The sequence below is a fragment of the Gigantopelta aegis genome, chromosome 3 (genome assembly GCF_016097555.1).
Source record: "Gigantopelta aegis isolate Gae_Host chromosome 3, Gae_host_genome, whole genome shotgun sequence".
NCBI lineage: Eukaryota > Metazoa > Mollusca > Gastropoda > Neomphalida > Peltospiridae > Gigantopelta > Gigantopelta aegis.
Genome location: NC_054701.1, coordinates 68699266 through 68719600, shown reverse-complemented (window position 1 = coordinate 68719600; position 20335 = coordinate 68699266). Strand labels below are relative to the sequence as shown.

Below are 20335 nucleotides of genomic sequence, written 5' to 3'. Positions count from 1 at the left end.
ATTTTGACAGACTGCCGATAGTTCCAGTGTTGCCTGTCCAAATTGAGAGTCACTCAACTTCCTGTGATGACGTCAAGACTGCAGAGATCAAGTTAACCAACAGCCAGATTCTAGCAGACTTGAGTTCTTATCTACAGCACCTTGACAGCACCCAGCGAGCAAAGTTGACCACGTTGATACAAGACAATGTTTCCATTTGTCAGGACTTTCCAACGGTTACCAATACCTTAATCCAGGATGTGCACTTGGAACCCAACGCTACACCGATTCGACAGCATGCCTATCGGATAAATCCTGTAAAACGTGCGGCACTAAAAAAGGAGATAGATTACATGTTGGAACACAACATTCTGGAGCCATCAAACAGTCAGTGGGCATCACCTGTTATTCTGATTCAAAAGGGAGATAACAGTTTCCGGGTGTGCGCTGACCTACGTCGCGTGAATCAACTCATCAAGGCAGATGCCTACCCTCTACCCCGCCTTGACGATTGCATCGACCGAGTTGGACACGCGCAATACATCACCAAATTGGACCTACTGAAGGGTTTTTATGCCATTCCATTAACAGAGGAAGCTAAGGACATTCTGGCAATCATCACACCTGACGGCCTCTTCCAATTCCGAGTGATGCCGTTTGGTTTGAAGACTGCCCCTGCTGCCTTTCAAAGGATGATGAACCAGGTGTTATCAGACCTAGAAAACATCAGTGTATATCTGGACGATGTGGTGTTAGCCACCGACACTTGGGATGAACATTTAACCGGGTTACAACAAATATTCAGTTGCCTACAGAAAGCTAACTTGATTGTGAACCTGGGCAAATGTGAATTCGTGAAAGCTTCAGTGACCTACTTAGGTCATACTGTCGGACATGGTTGCGTCGCCCCACTGCAGGCCAAGACACTAAGCATCAGCCAGTACCCTGCACCGACCAACCGTCGTGAAGTTCGCCGGTTCCTTGGTATGGCCGGTTATTATCATCGTTTCTGTGCTAAATTTGTGACGGTAGCGGCCCCCATCACATCGCTGCTAAAGAAGGAAACGAAGTTCCAGTGGTCAGATGAATGCGAGAAGTCATTCAACCGTCTCAAGCAGATGCTCTCCTCGTCTCCCGTGATGGCAGCACCAGACTACCGAATGCCGTTCAAGCTAGCTGTGGATGCCAGTGACGTGGGAACTGGAGCTGTGCTGTTCCAGGAAGACGAAAATGGACTGGACCATCCTGTAAGTTTCTTCTCGAAAAAGTTTGACAAACACCAGGTGAACTATTCCACTATAGAGAAGGAAGCTTTGGCCATGGTACAAGCTCTGAAGCATTTTCAGATCTACGTGAAATCGGCAGTGCACCAAGTGGTGGTCTTTACTGATCATAATCCGCTTACCTTCATTCACAGAATGAAAACCACCAATCACAGAGTTTTGAGATGGAGTCTTCTTCTGCAAGAATTCCAAATTACCATTGAACATATCAAGGGCACTTCTAATGTAATCGCTGATGCCCTGTCCCGAAGTTGAACGTTATGATAATGTGTTGACATTCTTGAATTCTGTTTTGTTTTTATATATTTTGTTTGTATACCAGGGACTCAGAGACTCAGTGTGATTACTGGTAGTCACCTTATTATTACATGTGTTATAAATGCCCGGATGCGTCGGTTAACGCACTTTTTGTTTTAATGTAGTATATTCCCCTATTCCTAGAGTAGAGGAAATATCCTTTTTGAGGTGGGGGTGTGTGACGGTACATGCTCGTAATTTTGTTTTCGCCTGTGGCGATATTAATTGTGTTAGAGGGCCGTGTGCAGTCCAATAAGCACTTAAGCCAAGGTGGACACTTTGTTACGTAATACCTTCGCGCGACCGTACATTCCAATATGCACTTAGTGCAGGTGTGGAGGCCATGTGGCCAGTAGTTACGCAATACCTCTGCGAGTGCGGTTTCGACGACCGTGATTGGCGACGATCGGCGTCAGTAAGTCTGGTCTGGTAAATATATTATTTCTGCTCTGTTGTATAACCTTGATGTGATTGATGTGACTTTTAATATTTTAATACTGTATTATACCAATATTCTTTAGACAGTGTCTTCGGTCATCTGACGAAGTAAATCGTAGACTTATTATACGAGTATTTGGTAATATAAAGCTTAGCCAGTCATCCTAGAAGACCTAGGTAAACTGTAGGTTATTGTCTTTATTGTGATAGGTACCAGTATTAATTCTGTTTTACAAGGTTACTGAATGAGTAGTTAAGGGTTAATTAAAAATTAACCAGTTAGCAATAGAGTTGTAATTCCTTTATTAATTAAGTTCCCCCAGCCTTTCTCAAGTATAGTTACTAGAGTTAAGGGGTTAATTAATTCAGTTTTAGAGTTTAATTAAGTTCTCCTAGAAGCGTTTCTCAATTATCCCACGTGTGGGGTGTTGTGTCGCGGTGAAGTGATTAGCATATTGTGTAAACTAGACACCTAGAGATTAACTAATTAAGTGATCAGTTCTGGGTTGTTATTATTTGTTGTTATTAATTAACTACTGCGGCAGTACATTTGTCAGCGTAGGTTAATACAGATTCCAAAGTGTATTGTGTTTTTGTTGTGTTTTCTAGTGAACTAAACGTGCTATATTACATACACTTTATATAAGATCGTATCTCTGGTCATACCTAGACGAGCCAAAGCGGGTATAACTGCCTGTTACAGAGAGATCTAATAGATATACAGTTAGGAGAGATATTTTGATAATCGTGTTTCATTCAGTTACGGGTATTATAGGATCCCCGTGACAATAGCCAATAGGTTTTGCAGGTAATGTAGAGTTTTGCTTTGATAATAAACCTTTTAGATGCCATAACATTCCAGTATTTATTAATGGAATTCAGTTATCTCTGTACTGGGACATCTTTTAGATACTGGCTTTCGATTACATAATATATAATATGTTTATGTGCCTGTGTCACGGGGATCCTATAATACCCGTAACTGAATGAAACACACGATTATCCAAATATCTCTCCTAACTGTATATCTATTAGATCTCTCTGTAACGGGCAGTTATACCCACGTGGCTCGTCTAGGTATGATCAGAGATAAGATCTTATATAAAGTATTTATTATTATAGCACGTTTAGTTCACTAGAAAACACAACAAAAACACAATACACTTTGGAATCTGTATTAACCTACGCTGACAAATGTACTGCCGCAGTAGTTAATTAACAACAACAAATAATAACAACCCAGAACTGATCACTTAATTAGTTAATCTCTAGGTGTCTAGTTTACACAATATCCTAATCACTTCACAGTGACACAACACCCACACGTGTGATAATTGAGAAACGCTTCCAGGGGAACTTAATTAATAAAGGAATTATAACTCTATTCCTAACTGGTTAATTTTTAATTAACCCTTAACTACTCATTCAGTAACCTTGTAATACAGAATTAATACTGGTACCTATCACAATAACGACTATAACCTACAGTTTACCTAGGTCCTCTAGGATGACTGGTTAAGCTTTATATATATATTAGAACAGTGAGCCTACAGTTTACTGCGTCAGATTACCGACAGCACCGTCTAAATAATATTGGTATAATACAGTATTAAAATATTAAAAGTCACATCAATCACATCAAGGTTATACACAGAGCAGAAATAAAATATTTACCAGTCCGGACGGACAACGATCCCCTGGAGCCTTCCTTTTGTTTCTCCCTGATATCTCTAAAACCCTAGCTATTTATCATAAAACCGAATATCGCCTGGGGGTACATCGCGGCAACGAATACCTACAAGTGATATTTCCACAGCGACCAAGACGGGAATTTTCCTTAGATGGCCAGACTTGATGACGCCTAGTTCGCCAGCAATACCCTGAAGGTACCGAACTAGCGGAGGTATTACGTAACTACTGGCCACATGGCCTGCGCAATTGGTCTGGGTGTGTACTGAAAGAGCTCGACGACCGTCGCGCAGAGGTATTACGTAACAAAGTGCCCACCTGGGCTTAAGTGCATATTGGAACTGCACACGGCCCTGTAAAACAATTAATATCGCCACAGGCGAAAACAAAATTAAGAGCATGTACCGTCACACACACACACACACCTCAAAAACGATATTTCCTCTACTCTAGGAATAGGGAAATATACTACATTAAAACAAAAGGTGCGTTAACCGACGCATCCGGGCATTTATAACACATAGTAATAAGGTGACTACCAGTAATCACACTGAGTCTCTGAGTCCCTGGTATACAAATAAAATATATAAAAACAAAACAGAAATCAAGAATGTCAACACATTATCATAACGTTCAACTTCGGGACAGGGCATCAGCGATTACATTGGATATGCCCTTGATATGTTCAATCGTAATTGGGAATTCCTGCAGAAGAGGACTCCATCTCAACTCTATGGTTGGTGGCTTTCATTCTGTGAATGAAAGTAAGCGGATTATGATCAGTAAAGACCACCACTTGATGCAATGCCGATTTCACGTAGATCTGAAAATGCTTCAGAGCTTGTACCATGGCCAAAGCTTCCCTCTCTATAGTGGAATAGTTCACCTGGTGTTTGTCAAACTTTTTGGAGAAGAAACTTACAGGATGGTCCAGTCCAGTTTCGTCTTCTTGGAACAGTACAGCTCCAGCTCCCACGTCACTGGCATCCACAGCCAGCTTGTATCGGCAGTCTGTCAAAATAACCTTTTAGCAAATTGATGTGACAATACCTACTTTTCCTAACCCTATCAGGAGTGTTTATCGCATACCCTGTCTCATTAACCTGTTGGTGCACAACATAGGGCCCGAAATACCTGTTCTGCACAGAACCCCGTTTATTGGGAAGGTACAGCAGCACCTTATCCCCTGGTTCAAATTCCCGACTCCTAGTCTTCCTATCAAACACTGATTTTGTTTTGCTCTGAGCATGGCTCAGTTGCTTCCTAGCTAGTTCGGTCGCCTGCCACCTCCTATCTCTAACTCTCTTATTCATTAATACTCCCTCAGTTAACAATGTAGTGCGAGCTGCCAAAAAATTTGGATCGGCCCCCTGCTCTAGGATTAACGCTTGTCTATTACAATGTAAGTCCCCTCTATCAAACACAACTGGTTCATTTCCCCTCTGCGGAAGTTCAACCGGTTCGACCACATTTAGTTCGTCAGTTGACTTATCTACCAATTTACTGATAACCTCATCCACTCCAATGTCATGGCTCACACACGTATCAGACAAATCACAAATATCCTCTGGGTCTCGTGTTACCCTTCAGGCCATAGCCCTAGTCTTTACACACGCAGGATATCTAATCTCATCAGCCTCACTCTCTTCTATTGGTAAAGGGCTGTCTTTAATTAACAATTGGTCACATTTCGGCTGACAACACTGACTAGTCAAATCATTACCCAACAAAACTCCTATGTTTTCAACAGGCAAGACCTTTACAACACCCATAATGACTGGTCCCGTCATAAACTTCGAACACAAGAAAACGTTATGTAACCGGACAAGCATTTTTTCTCCAGTAACCGAGGTTAAGGACAAACTACGTCCTGTATCTGAATTCTTAATACCAGCTAAACACTCTTGCGTTATCAGTGACTGACTACAGCCTGTATCTCGATAGATTGATATTGCCTTAGGACTCAATTCTTGTTTCACATCACAAACCATACCAGTGGACACATACGGGTTTTCTTTCTCTGCCATGGGACTAACCATTAACTCTCTCGCTAGCGGAGCTGACCTCACTAAACCGACCACTTGCGCATTATCGTGTTTCCTTTTAAAACAGTCCCCGACAAGATGGTTATCCTTTTTACAGTAACTGCAATGTGGACGAAAAGTTCGTGCATTGGCTGATAATGCAGGCCTATCCTTACTTTGCCCACCAGTTGCATTCCTTGCCTGACTAGCTGACCAACTAGATGACTCTCCCCGATAGTTACTTTCCCGGGAAAAACCTGGCTGAAATTTCTTCTTATCAGCATATTCCGTCACAGCCTGTGATACCGTTTTCCAAAAGTGGTATCAGAACATATGACATTACTACTGATGGAATTAAAATACCTCTTCGTGAGACATCGTTCAGATGTGAAATCTGACTCTTATGTATATAGCTTAATGATCGTTCACACTTGAACAATCTGCTCTGATCAAGCTTACGACATTAATAGGGGCTGTTCTTGTGTTTATACTTAGCGAAGCATTTCCTCCTCCTCCTCACCCTCTGCAGTTTTCGCACAAGTGTAGTACAGAAATGTTTTGCAGATGTCCAACAGGGCGCGACTCAACTTCAAACAGACTCTATCTGAGAATTCGATACATCTAAATAATAATTATTTTGTGCGGTTCCACGCTATATCAAGGCTCATTCTAGCAAGCAGCGGATGCTACAGTTGCCAGAAAGCAGTGTTTTTTAAGATCCCGCTTTTTATTATAAGCTCGTCTTCACGCTGGTGTCTTGACTCCATGTAGAGATCATAAAAAATCCAGATGAAATCTGTGTGTTGTCAGCCACACGATACCTTCAGTCTTAAGGTGCATGACAAAATATTATGACTTCAGCTTCTCAGCAGTCTGTGGTTTCTGTACGTTGGGCAATAACCCTTCTGATCCAACAGAAAGGATGTTCTTGGGCGAACTACTTAGTATAATATTTTCTCATATGGCATACACTTGGCCACACAGACGACAAAAAATGGCTATTTGAGTAACCACGGTATTCATCATCCTTTTACTGGGATTAATGAGAGTACCTGACGTCATCCACATTGCGCGTCAAAGAGTAGTGTTGTGTGATGACAATTAACTTTATAATAACATTATAAACTATGAGCTGGACGGTTTAAATATTTTTTACTGAATATGTTGTATACGAGTAAAAAGTGTTTTTCCTACTTTTGCTTACACGTAAGCGCTGCAATATGTCTTATAAAATACACGTGCTAAACGTTCCAAACTTTATTCGAAAACAAGACGTCATTTTATGTTTTCAGTACTCGTGTACACAAAATAGTAAATCAAACAAATTTAGTATATGAAACCGTTATTTTTCAAATCTAAAAAAACAAATCTAACAAATTACGTCAGTATTCAAGAAAAAATCATAACACTGTGTTGTGGAGCGGTGTTACATAAACCATTATTGAACCGAATTATTGAGACAAAAAGATTTCAAAGTAAACGGTTGTGAACGATCAAGAGAACATACCAAAAATTCACTCTTCAAAACGACAAAACTAAACGCTGTGGTCAAACCATATATGCAGTGTATCGAGCTGTGATAAACAAACCAATATTGAGCAAAACGAAAGACATTATCACAGATGCATATTAAAATTTAGTTTAAAATTTCTAAGAGATACCGTATATGTGCTGTATTCGCCACTCTCAAGAAAACCCATGGTAATGTTGCCACCCCTGCACCATGACGAGGAACAGCAATATGTATTTATCTAGATACTTGGGACACGTTAGGCTTAACTGTCATTTTACAATCTTTCACTGAAATCGCCTAGTCTAGTTGTTGCTTGTCACCTACATTTGGAAAACTATGTGAAAACAATTTCGCCAAAGACATGAAAATGTAGGCACAAGGTCAAAACAGATTATTGCACCAGACATAATTTTAGTCAGTGATGCGTCATATCGCGAAATGGTCTCTAAATGTCTACCATTAAATTTTTTGAAAGTTTCCAGGCGTCCTTGAATGTCATAAAGCTGATGAAACAACTTCTGTTAATGCAAACCAGAGCTAATTTTCACCACACCTCCCTGTGTGATCCTTTTTAGAATGAATAGTCGAAGCTGCTTGTGACAAATCTAATGTATGGTTGTTGCTGTCGCGCGTCATGAAAACGACATTGTCTGTTTTCTTTAAGTGTTTTGCTGGTTTCATAATCACTTTGAACTCTAAATATTTATCGCATTGCAACCCTAATCATGCTGCCCTAGATAGCTTGAGCACTTGTTTAGACTAAATTTAGATGACTGTTATGGTATAAACATAATCCAGGTGTGGTCGCTTTTAAATATGGTCTGTAACGTTAAAGGGACAGACCCTAGTTTAAGCCCATGAAAATGCACACTAAGTTTAGGTAATCTACAAACCTGTAACACATTTGGATAAAGTTACAATTGAGTGAAACATGAGTCTCTGACTTTGAAATGTAGTGGCGTCGTTACATAAAACAAACATTACTGACTTTGAAATGGTGAAATACTCTCTAAAAATAGACTAAACCTCGACTCCATAACTGTTACTTCTCAAACGCACGTGCGTTTTTAAAAATACGAGAAATGGATTTTGTGATATTAAAAACACCAGGATGACCAAAAACACTTCGAATGTACAGAAATGGATAATCTAAACAATAAAATCTACGAAACGGCTTTAATAGTAAAACAAATATGCCTTAGCGTTTAAAAATTAGGGTATGTCCCTTTAAAGAAAAAAGTCTTATAATTTTATAGTGCGATTGTTTGACCAATATTTCATGATTTCATGGATATAGTAATTTTATTTCTTTAACGTCTGAAACGGGATCAAGAGGTAGGAATAAACACTATTGGCCGATCATTACTTAATGAATGTGCTGTACTCTAGTAGACGCATTAATCCAAACAAACTGTTTTATTTCTTGTTTACGGTTCTGTTTCTGAAAGGGGCAGGACGTAGCCCAGTGGTACAGCGTTCGCTTGATGCGCGGTCGGTCTGGGGTCGATCTCCATTGGTGGGCCCAGTGGGCTATTTTTCGTTCCAGCCAGTGCACCACGACTGGTATATCAAAGGCCGTGGTATGTACTACCCTGTCTGTGGGATCGTGCATATAAAAGACCCCTTGCTGCTACTCGGAAAGAGTAGTTCATGAAGTGGCGACAGCGGGTTTCCTCTCTCAATATTTGTGTGGTCCTTAACCATATGTCTGACGCCATATAACCGTAAATAAAATGTATTGCGTGCGTCGTTAAATAAAACATGTCACACGACTATAATTGTCACCGATCTTATTTGAAAAAAAGGAAATGTTTAGCACATGCCACACCTTTATTACACCAGTTGTGGAGCACTGGCTGGAACGAGAAATAGCCCAATGGGCCCACCGACGGGGATCGATTTTAGACCGACCGCGCATCAAGCGAGCGCTTTACCACTGGGCTACGTCCCGCCCGATCTTATTTGAGGGATTACAAATATTAATATCTAAGACATTTAATATAATAGTTTGAAATCAAACTGATGTACTGTATGCTCTTCCATATGATTTAGTAGTGTATACCATGTAAATCTCTTAACAGTCTATTTGCTGTAAACATCTATCCAGTTGGTAACAAGAGAAATATCTCTCGAACGAATGTGATAGACAGGTCTCGTGTCTTGTAAACTGCAACACAATGAACAAACGATCGCACAGATCGCGAATCTTGAGAAGGAAAACAGCTCAAGAAATAAAACCGAGAGTCAGAAAGAAAGAAACAAGCCAGAACATTTCTCAGCATCTCTCATTGGAAGCTTTCAAGCCTTTGTCAGTGGGATCATCGAGGTTAACAATACCCTGCGGTGCGGTGCTTTGTTATTTAAGGAGGAGAGTAAAGCCATTTCCGCTACAAATGTACGACGATACGATGCTCCCGTGGAGAAGATGGGTGGCCGTTTTAGTTAGAAAATATAAAGGCCTTGCCATTGAGGACATTGTGTCGATTAAAATGCATAAAATGGGATGTTATGAGCCCATAGCGAGATGAAATTAATATAAATATAAATTTATTGTTGAAATATGAAAAGGGTGCGACTTAAACTGACAGGACAATTACAGGTTATTGAAGTAAGAATCTGTTCATTGTTCACTTAGAACCTGTTTGTAAACAGTCTTGTTGATGCAAAAGAAAAAAGTGAAAAAGTACGCCATCAAATATCGTCCTTCCCACTGTTAAAGATAATTGTAAATTCAAGATACTGCTTTCCGGTACAGAATTGGAAAAGGGTTTTTGATTAATTTGATATAAACGAGGACCTGTTCTAATATGCTGTTTGCAAACATGGATTCTTTTTCTTTTTTTTAAAAGAGTGGTTTTTGGGAGGTTGGTTTTTTTTTTCAAAATCGCTTGCATATTACGCAATGTTTTTTAACACAAGATTCTTTTATAAAATGTCTTCGGTGAAAGAAAACCTGTATCACAGCTAGGCAAGACGATTCATGACTGATGTGTACTTGAGTTTTTAAATAAAGTTTTAACGATTAAAGAATACTAGTAATTTTAGACTTGTGTCCCGGGATTGTTTTGGAAACCTTGGTGGAAACTGATTATATACCAATATCTACTCTTTAAGATCTAAACGTTGAGTGTAACACCGGGAAGCCAGTTACTTCAATAATTATTTTGATAATATAATATATACAATTGTACGCTACCAGCTCCCACTCAGAGCGAGTTTTAACTAACCACTAACAATTAACAACTAACCCACTGTCCTGGACAGACAGCCCAGATAGCTGAGGTGTGTGCCCTGGACAGCGTGCTGGAACCTTAATTGGATATAATGACGAAAATAAAGTTGAAATGAAAATTAGTCTTCACATCAAGACATTTACATGTGTCATGCGCCATAATCTATGCCTTTTTACATTAGTTACTTGGAGATCTAGAAGGTTGGCAGCTAATACCAAACCTTTTTCGACCTTTCTATGACAACAGCTGGAACGATGGAGTTTGTGTTGTTGTTGTGTATCAGTATCATGCAGTAGTATTTGGTATCTTCGAACCCCATAGGAAAACGTACCTGTGCATCTCGATCGTATGTTAAACATTTATTATTACTACACATGAAATCGCACCGTGTGAGCGAGACTTTATAAACAGGAACGTAAAACAAATGTAATAAAGTTTATCAAAGGAGATAAAAAAAATTATATACATTATATATAATCACCTTAATGGTTGTGGCTATATTTATTAGATTTAGGATCAAAGTAAATACGTGAATGACTGAGATAATGCACATAGTGACGAAATATTGGCGAATTTTTGGCAGTCTTCTTCTTCTATCTAATTGGCAGTGTTCCTGTTGGTTCTGTTAGCCAAACATACTAGTTATTGTAAGCTCAACGTGAAAGCAACTTTGTTTATTCTGAATTATTTCGAACCACTTCAGTCAACAATAGTATTCTAAATGCAATAGGGTAGCGTTTTCAAAAGAAATACATTGGTTAAAGGGAGGAATCGCCTGAGCACATTGCTTGAACTTAACGTCGATTTTTAATAAACATATTGTAATGAAGTAAACCGGAATTTCCCTTTTCATTCAACAGTCATTTAATTGAGTAGTGGCTTTATACCTCCCCAGTGGGTCCTTAAAATTCATTCTAAAATATATTTGCAACAAATTAATAACAGATCTCTAATTCTGTTCTCCTTTAGAAAGCATTTGCCAAGGTTGACAAAAACTGTATTAGTTTGAAGGTTAAGATATGCCTGAAGTAGTATTTTTAGTAGCACCACAAAATTCAGTTGATGTGAAACAGAGAAGGCGCTTGCCGCCAGAGCCAGAAAAAGATTAATATACATGTATATAATTTTATCTTTCTGGAGAATGTTAGTATTTTGTGTTCTCTTCCTTTCATTGTAAGTTAATGGATTTTTTCGAACGTCCTCAGTTGTTTGACAACCGGCCTCGGTGGCGTCGTGGTAGGCCATCGGTCTACAGGCTGGTAGGTACTGGGTTCGGATCCCAGTCGAGGCATGCGATTTTTAATCCAAATACCGACTCCAAACCCTGAGTGAGTGCTTCGCAAGGCTCAATGGGTAGGTGTAAACCACTTGCACCGACCAGTGATCCATAACTGGTTCAACAAAGGCCATGGTTTGTGCTATCCTGCCTGTGGGAAGCGCAAATAAAAGATCCCTTGCTGCTAATCGAAAAGAGTAGCTCATGTAGTGGCGACAGCGAGTTTCCTCTCAAGACTCTGTGTGGTCCTTAACCATGTGTCTGACGCCATATAACCGTAATATAAAATGTGTTGAGTGCGTCGTTAAATAAAACATTTCTTTCTTTCATTTGTTTGACAGTATATTCACGTTCTTCGTTTCGTTTTCCAGCAACCACCACGACGGAACCTAGTACAACAACGCTTAGTAAGGTAACTGAGAGTAAGTACAATAAAACATCTTTAAAAAAAACCCAAAAAACGTAAGACTTTAAAGGTTTTATTTTATTGAAAAGAACCACACAGGTCCCTTCATATGCATGCACACGACGTTTAGCTTGCGGTAGCGGCGAAATCATACGGCATGATATAGTACAGCACTTAAAAAGCTTTTCACGTGCAGGCGGCGAATTGTGTGTGTGTGTGTGTGTGTCTCTCTCTCTCTCTCTCTCTCTCTCTCTCTCTCTCTCTCTCTCTCTCTCTCTCTCTCTCTCTCTCTCTCTCTCTCTCTCTACATATATATATATATATATATATATATATATATATATATATATATGAACTTCAAATTAAATTTTTTGTATTGCACTGTGTGGCAAAATATTCCATATTAGAGAGTTCAAGATTTCTCTAAGCTAAACGTCGGTGAAACGTGTGAGAGGCGCGTATCTAGCGGACGTGTTTTGTTCACGTAGTTAACAAAAACAAAACAGTTTAAGATTTTCTCACTTTGACGTGTGGTATTGTACAAATGCACACAAACATTTATAAGTACTGTATTCTTAAACATATGTTTATTTATTTTAATTTTTTAGTGTTAACTTGGGAAATGTTGGACTATTTGATTCAAGAAAAACTGTATATGCGTTGTATAAAATCCAAGGTAGTTTTAGGACCTTACAATGGTTAAAAACATGCCTGCTTTGAATTAATTATTTCATATAAATCTATGAAGATCAAAGTTATTTTTTGGTTTTAACTTCACTGTTAATTACATGTTCATTTACTACAAGAAACTTGACGAGGGAACAAATGTATCAACTTACGCGTGGATCATCATCTACGCGTAAAAAACACGGAAATTACCCGTGCAAAGTGATGTCCCTGACCTAGATACACGTCACACGTATGAGTTGCGTGACGCAGGAGCTCAAGCAGAGAAATCTTAAACTCTTTATTATCGGATTTGAAAAACGCACCGCATATATATCAAAATGTATTGCTTGGTTACAAAACAAAAAGGATATACCTGTACATGTAAAAGTTGGTGTTTGATTACTCCAGATTATTACCTGTTAAGCTGATACACCAGAAGCATCTGTTTCGGTAGGTCTTCCATGCGTACGTGCCGCTTGTTGTGTGGGGCATCACTTCAAAATCTAATAAGAGAACTGCCAGGAATGTTCATTAGAAAATGTCAAACATTACACTGGGTTCTGTTTGTCTTAACTACAGCCGACAACACTACGCCATTTGCAGTAATTAAGTGACACCTATTCATTACTGGATAAAAATAAAAAAAAACATGAAAGAAAAGGAAAACATTCACGGAAGGTTAGATTTAGAAAACGACCTCACTGATTACTAATTGCTGTGTTGGGTCGTAACGGTGGTTGAAATGAGTTTGTTTAATGTTTGTGGGGTTACTTGTTTTTCGGGGGGGGGGGGGGGGCGGGAACTATGACGGGAGGGTGGATTTTTTGCTCTTTTTTTTATATATGTGGGGATGTTTTTGGCCGGGGGTATTTGATGGTTTGTTTTGGTTGGGTTTTTTTTGTTTTTTTGTTTATTGTTTGGTGGGGAGGGGGTGTTTGTTTTTTTCGGGGGGAGGGGGGTCTTTTATTTCTTTTGCTTTTGTGTACAGACGATGTTGAAAAGGAAAGACAAGCACAGTTTTAATAATTATCAGCCATCATGTGTCAGATATATGAAAACTAACACCTAAGAAAACTATTGCCATACAGACAGTTCTTCTCAAATAAAGTATGTCAATACCAGAACGGGGCATGAACAATATTTATTAAGGGTGGATTGATCCAACGTTCTATTGTCCCACGGGCAGACGATCTGTCAGTGACTGAAATATTATTCAAAATAACTATATATACACATGTATGTGTGTGTGTGTGTGTGTATATTTATAGAGAGAGAGAGAGAGAGAGAGAGAGAGAGAGAGAGAGAGAGAGAGAGAGAGAGAGAGAGAGAGAGAGAGACTGACTCTCATATTACATGTATTCGTTATCTTGATATTTAATTCGGATCCCTTTTGGGTTTTTTAGTATGTGCTGGGAAAATGGTCGACATTGTCTTTGCACTGGACTCGTCTAACAACATTTCCCCGCAAGAGTTTTGGAGTCAGGTTCGATTTGTGCGAGACTTCAGCAAACGGTTAGACATCGCCCCCAATGCCACACGGGTGGGCCTCATTGTCTACACAGACCAGGTCCTCGAGGGCTTCGAACTGGACACCTATAGCAACGGAAAGGATGTGGCCAGCGGTTTGTTGAACGTCGAAAGAAGTGCCGGCGGCACGCGGATCGACGAAGCACTCAGATATATCAGGACGAGAAGCTTCCGCAGAAGCATCAGCAGGAGAGAAAGTCCGCAGGTAGTGATAATGCTCGCGGGAAGCAAGTCCTACGACTTGCACAGGACGAAAAAGCAGGCAGCCATGGCTAGAAAGAGTGGTGTTAAAGTATTCGCAGTTGGAGCCGGGGAGGAGGTCAGTGACGAGGAGCTGAAGGTCTTGACGCATGGGCAGAAGGGCAGAAGTATGTACAGGGTCAAGGACTTCAGTCACTTAAACGATTTACTGCCCGAGATGGTCGAGGAAACGTGTTCGGGTAAGATGTTCTTTGAATAAGAAAATTGAAGACTTTTTAGAATGTCATTCTTATTTTAAGAAGCTTTTTGCTTAGGCCTAAAAAATGTGTTTCTGGGAACGCGACCCTACCTTGTGAAATGCCGACCCTAATGCAGGGCTTGAATAAAAAAAAGTGCTGCCATCAGTAAAACTCCTCAAACATAACAAAATGTATTCACCTTGTGTACTTTATCGGACAGTATTTAACATTTGTAATGTATGTACATGCACGACAATAACTTTTCAGTCATATTTATTTTCTGGGGGCGGGACGTAGCCCAGTGGTAAAGCGCTCGCTCGATACGCTGTCGGTCTGGGATCGATCCTCGTCGGTGGGCCCATTGGACTATTTCTCGTTCCAACCTGTGCACCACGACAAGTATATCAAAGGCCGTGGTATGTAATACCCTGTGTGAGATGGTGCATATAAAAGATCCCTTGCTGCTAATCGAAAAGAGTAGCCCACGAAGTGGCGACAGCGGGTTTCTTCTCTCAATCTGTGGTCCTTAACCATATTTCTGACATCATATAACCGTAAATAAAATGTGTTGAGTGCGTCGTTAAATAAAACATTCCTTTCTTTCTTTCTTTTATTTATTTTCTGCAAAAGTCACAGGCTCAGCATTGCCGTCGGGGGCTGGTTTCGTCGACGGCAGTTAAAAAAAGTTCAAGCCCTGCTGATAATTTGTTTCTATGTATTTTTTTTTTTTCGATTTATTTTTTATTGATATGTATATGAACATAGTACATACATATTTTGTTTTCGGCATGTTTCTGGAAAGACACATTTTTGGTCCTCTGCAGCTTCTACTACATACATGCAGTACAGTATTATTAATTTGTGAATTATTTAAGACTTACTGTCCAATGCCCCTGCGCGTGCTGTAACCTCACCGTGGTGCAGGGGTGTAACATTCTCTTTGAGAATGGCCAATACAGCACAAATTGAAATTTGGAGTAAAAGTCAGTATCTATCTGTGATATTTGTCTTTTTGCACAGTTCTTTACACTGTTTTTACTTAAATCTTGAATTTTTGTATTGATGTTGATCATCACCGTATTAGTTTGCATTACCATAGTTTGACACCCAATAGCCGATGTATTTGTCGTGCTGGGGTGTCGTTAAACATTCATTCATTCATTCATTACTGTCCAATGACCTTGCTAAACATGATATCATGATTTGGCCAACTCCCAACATGTCTTGTAAATGAAATCAAGCATACGTTTCCTGGTCTATTTATAAATAGATAAAAGAAATTTTGGATTTTTTTCTGCAAACAATTCTTTTAGCCATTCTTTGTGGAAATAAAACTTTTGGGGTTTTTTTTAATTACCGTGAACATTAACAAAACAAGAAGGTACACTAGTACTGTCAATATTGTGTAGCATGTTTTCGATAATTTCTATGCTGAACATAAAAATATGAAGAAAATAGTGGGTAATAAATAAAATAATACATACGGTACCAATTCTTATCAAGTTTATATAATTCAATTTCCGTTACTTTCATTACAATATATCGTCATCCCATTGATAATTGTTCATGTCATTGTTGTTGATTTGTCGATGAATGTAAACATTAAGTCGTCAGGGAACGTCATATCTGATGACGTCATTTTGTCTTGGAAATTTGTCTTATTGAGCGTTATTGTTTTTAGCCCAAAAAATAATTCAAAACAAAATATGAACTTTTAGTGTTGTTATTATTAGTATGTTTCAAATTTAATTATAAATATTGTCTGTTATTTCTTTTACGTTCATTTGGGTATGGACAAAAACAAATTCATCCGCAAACTTATGTGAGAATGGCTTCGCCGATTTACACAGTTTGCGGATGATTGTTTTTGCTCATACTCCGATGAAAGTGAAAGAAATAACAGACAATCCTTAAGCCATTAAGTGAATGTGATAACTGGTAACTCGTTTGCCATGCTTAAAAACTTTAGTGTTTGTGTACTCAACTGGATCCTTTGTTCAGTAAAACAAGAATCAAGAGAGTAAAATAATATGGCAATTTTGTGGGATCTTTTTTTCAGTTTCATATTAATCACCTCACGTGGTGCACGAGACAAGTCATTACAGTGGTTGGAGTCGAGTACTGCAAATCAAATCAGCATTTCATGTCAGCATGTTGGAAACGATAAGTCTCGAGAAAGATAAACGTTTAAGACGCCTGCAGTTGTGTAATAACACTTTAAACCCTAAATGCAGTCAATATAGGGTGTTAATGGTCTTCTCCAAGAACAGATAGCGATCTGCAGATGTTGTAGTATTCATTTAGGGTTCAATGCGTCTCTTTCTGCATGTTGTTCTTACGTAAATGAAATCGCGAGCTAGTTTCTAGAATTAGTCAATCACCACAATGGGCCACAAAGGTCGATACACTAGTTTCGTTATTCCCTTTCACGTGTGTTTCTTATTAGAGGCTAAATATGTTTCAAGGATGAACACGATCAGCTATTTTAAGTTGGAATAATAAATATCTGTTATTGTTCAAAAATAAAATGCAACTGTTATACTTATATATGTATTACACTGCTTTAGAAGTCTGGTTTCCATAAAAAATCTGTACCACATCATAGACCAAACCAAAAAAAAGTGGCTATATATATTTCAAGGATGCACATGACAAGATATTCTAAGTTGCAATAATAAATTTTCGTGTTCAGCGAAAGCGAGCAACGCTAATGTTCGCGAACTATTTGATTGGTCTCAGATATGAGCATTTGGTTTAACACGAAACGCATAAATCAATGTTTGTTTGTTTGTTGTTGGTGTTGTTGGTTTTTTTTTTTTGTGTCTGGCTGTCTCCCTGTTCAAAGTGGCAGATTTATCGCAGAGCGTCTGCGTCGTCATGCGTTAGTTATCGATTTTATGGAAGCCATCCTTGACTTTTCAAAAGGCAGTATGAAATGTTTAGTGCTGTTCTAGAATTAGTAATATGAGAGGGGGCGTAATCACCGCCACCCCAAAACCGCTATACATGTATGTCAACAAAGTATGCATAGTGGTTAATCGGCAGACTCGTCAGATCTCGAAATAATAACCACCCCCATGTCATCATTCAGCAATCAGATGGAATAAAAAAATAAAAAAAAACACCTTCTATATTGGGCACCTTATTAAACAAATATCTTTCTATAAAGGGCACTCCGAAATTTGTCTTGCGTATACAAATGCATGTGGTTTTGTTTTTTACTCTGTATGTAGGTCACATAGGTATGTAATGGCCACCTCGGGTCCTTTAAGTGACTTCATAAGACAGGTTTGAACGTATATACCTTTTAAAATTATCTCATATAAATGTAACTAAATATTCTTGGTAATGTGAGTGAATAGCTATTTTACTATGAACAAAGTTGTCTGGGTTTTTTTAATTTATTGAATCAGTTGAAATGAAATCTATAATTTCATATTTAAACAAAACGTTTTGTTTTGCAGTCGAGCCATCCGAAATGCCAGTTGCTGATCAACGTAAGTATTTATCATTTCTTTAGACTAAAATGTAGTTATAGCGTACACTATTATTTTTACTCCGCACGTTTGTTGAGGCCCATTTTGTAATAAACGACCAATTTTGTAATATGTACCCATTTTGTAATAAAAAACGACCCATTTTGTAATAAGTACCCGTTTTGTAATAAAAAACGACCCATTCTGTAATAAACGTAGGTACCCATTTTGTAATAAAATCGGACCCATTTTGTAATAAAAAATAGGTACCCATTTTGTAATTTAAAAAATGCCCATTCTGTAATAAAGGCTTAAAACGTCAGAATACGACATAGATGTTAAATATATACAAATTGAAATAATTTTAAACTTTTTGTTTAGATTTTTTTTCAGTGGTTTGGAGTTCGTCAGGGGTACGAATATGTCTTAAGGTTGATTCTGTAAGTGAACCTATTCAGTTTTTCCGTTCATCCATTACTCCAGACCGCTCGCTTGAGGTGCTTGTGTCGCAGGATCGAAATTCTGTGGACACACAAATTGGGGTTTTTGTCATTCCAACCAGTACCCTAAAACTGGTATACTAAAAGCCCTGGTATGTACTATCCTGACTATGGAAAAGTGCATATAAAATATCCTTGCCGTTTTTCGTAACCCATCGTGTGGTATTATCTATCATGATCGGGGCGGGATCTAGCTTAATCGGTTGAACGTTCGCCTGGGGGACTTGGGTAACAGGATAGAACCTCCTCGGTGAACACATCAATTGGGCTTTTTGCCGTTCCAACCAGTTCCTTCTCCCCCCCCCCCCCCCCCCCCCATTACGCCACGACTGTTACATTATAATCTAAGTGTAGATATGTGTAAGAGAAAGTAACCTACATGAATGTGTTGTAAAACCCGTAGCAGCTGATTAAAAACAGTGGGTTTAATCAACAACTACTTAAGCTGAAATACACTTAAACTAGTATCCGTCAAAAGTGATTTCCCACTGACACTCCCTCCCCACCCTACCCCATCCCCCACCCACCACGAGAAAGTGAACAATACACATAAAACACATGTGATCATTCAGCCGATGGTTGTGGAAGTTAATTCTACAATTATTGTGTACAGGTACTGTCCATTAACCGATTTACCGCTTACACTGTACTTTAGTTTGCCGCCTGACTATGTGCTCACATGCGGTCTTGAATGCATATATATATATATATATATATATATATATATATATATATATATATATATATATATACCCACACTTGCCTTTCTTATTCTTATTCTTCTTTTGTTATGGTTACCGGCAATATTAGGTATATATATATATTTCTTTCTAAACTTCTATGTACATTTGCTAATAATCCCATAAATATGAACATTTTAAATATATACAGTGTAATAATATTACAGAATTTTGAATAAGATTTGATGTATTTGAATAAATTGCTGCACAACTAATTGAACGATCCCATAGATTAAACATATACCATGTGAGACACTAGAAGTGTCAGGAAATGTTAAATCGTAGTAACTGAACATGAACTATCCCTTATGCATGACAATAGAAACTATTTAAGTTAATTCATAAATGTGCTAATAATATTTCGATAAGGAACATTGTGTATCAAAACCGGTTTATTTTTTACATAAATTATAAGCATGTACAGGTACTTCCTCCTGAAGTCAACACAAAATATTATTATAAATGTATGAATTCACTGAAAAATAAACGTATGTTTTGAAAAGAACTGAAAGTCTCCTTGAATAATGAACCTTTTCAAGGAGAAAAACCCCTTGTTTTCAAAACTATATATTCACAGAGACACACACAGATAAATACAAAGATGGACACACAGACACATAGAGAGAGAGAGAGAGAGAGAGAGAGAGAGAGAGAGAGAGAGAGAGAGAGAGAGAGAGAGAGAGAGAGAGAGAGAGAGAGACAGACAGACAGACAGACAGACAGACAGACAAGCAGAGAGAAAAACAGACAGATAAGCAGAGAGAAACAGAGACAGAGATACAGATATAATGAGACATACAGAGAAACAGCGAGGGAGAGAGAGAAACAGACAGACAGACCTGTAT

General features: G+C 38.6%; 1 protein-coding gene across 2 annotated transcripts in view; it reads left to right on the top strand.

Moving 5' to 3' along the window:
* The window catches only part of LOC121368969 (cartilage matrix protein-like), a 106187-nt gene that overhangs the window by 70477 nt on the left and 15375 nt on the right, over positions 1-20335 (top strand). For both annotated transcript variants that reach the window (XM_041493742.1, XM_041493741.1), the window contains 3 exons: positions 12104-12154; positions 14211-14774; positions 18239-18271. In XM_041493742.1, the coding sequence (XP_041349676.1) occupies positions 12104-12154; positions 14211-14774; positions 18239-18271 (648 nt within the window). The remainder of the gene's footprint in view (positions 1-12103; positions 12155-14210; positions 14775-18238; positions 18272-20335) is intronic.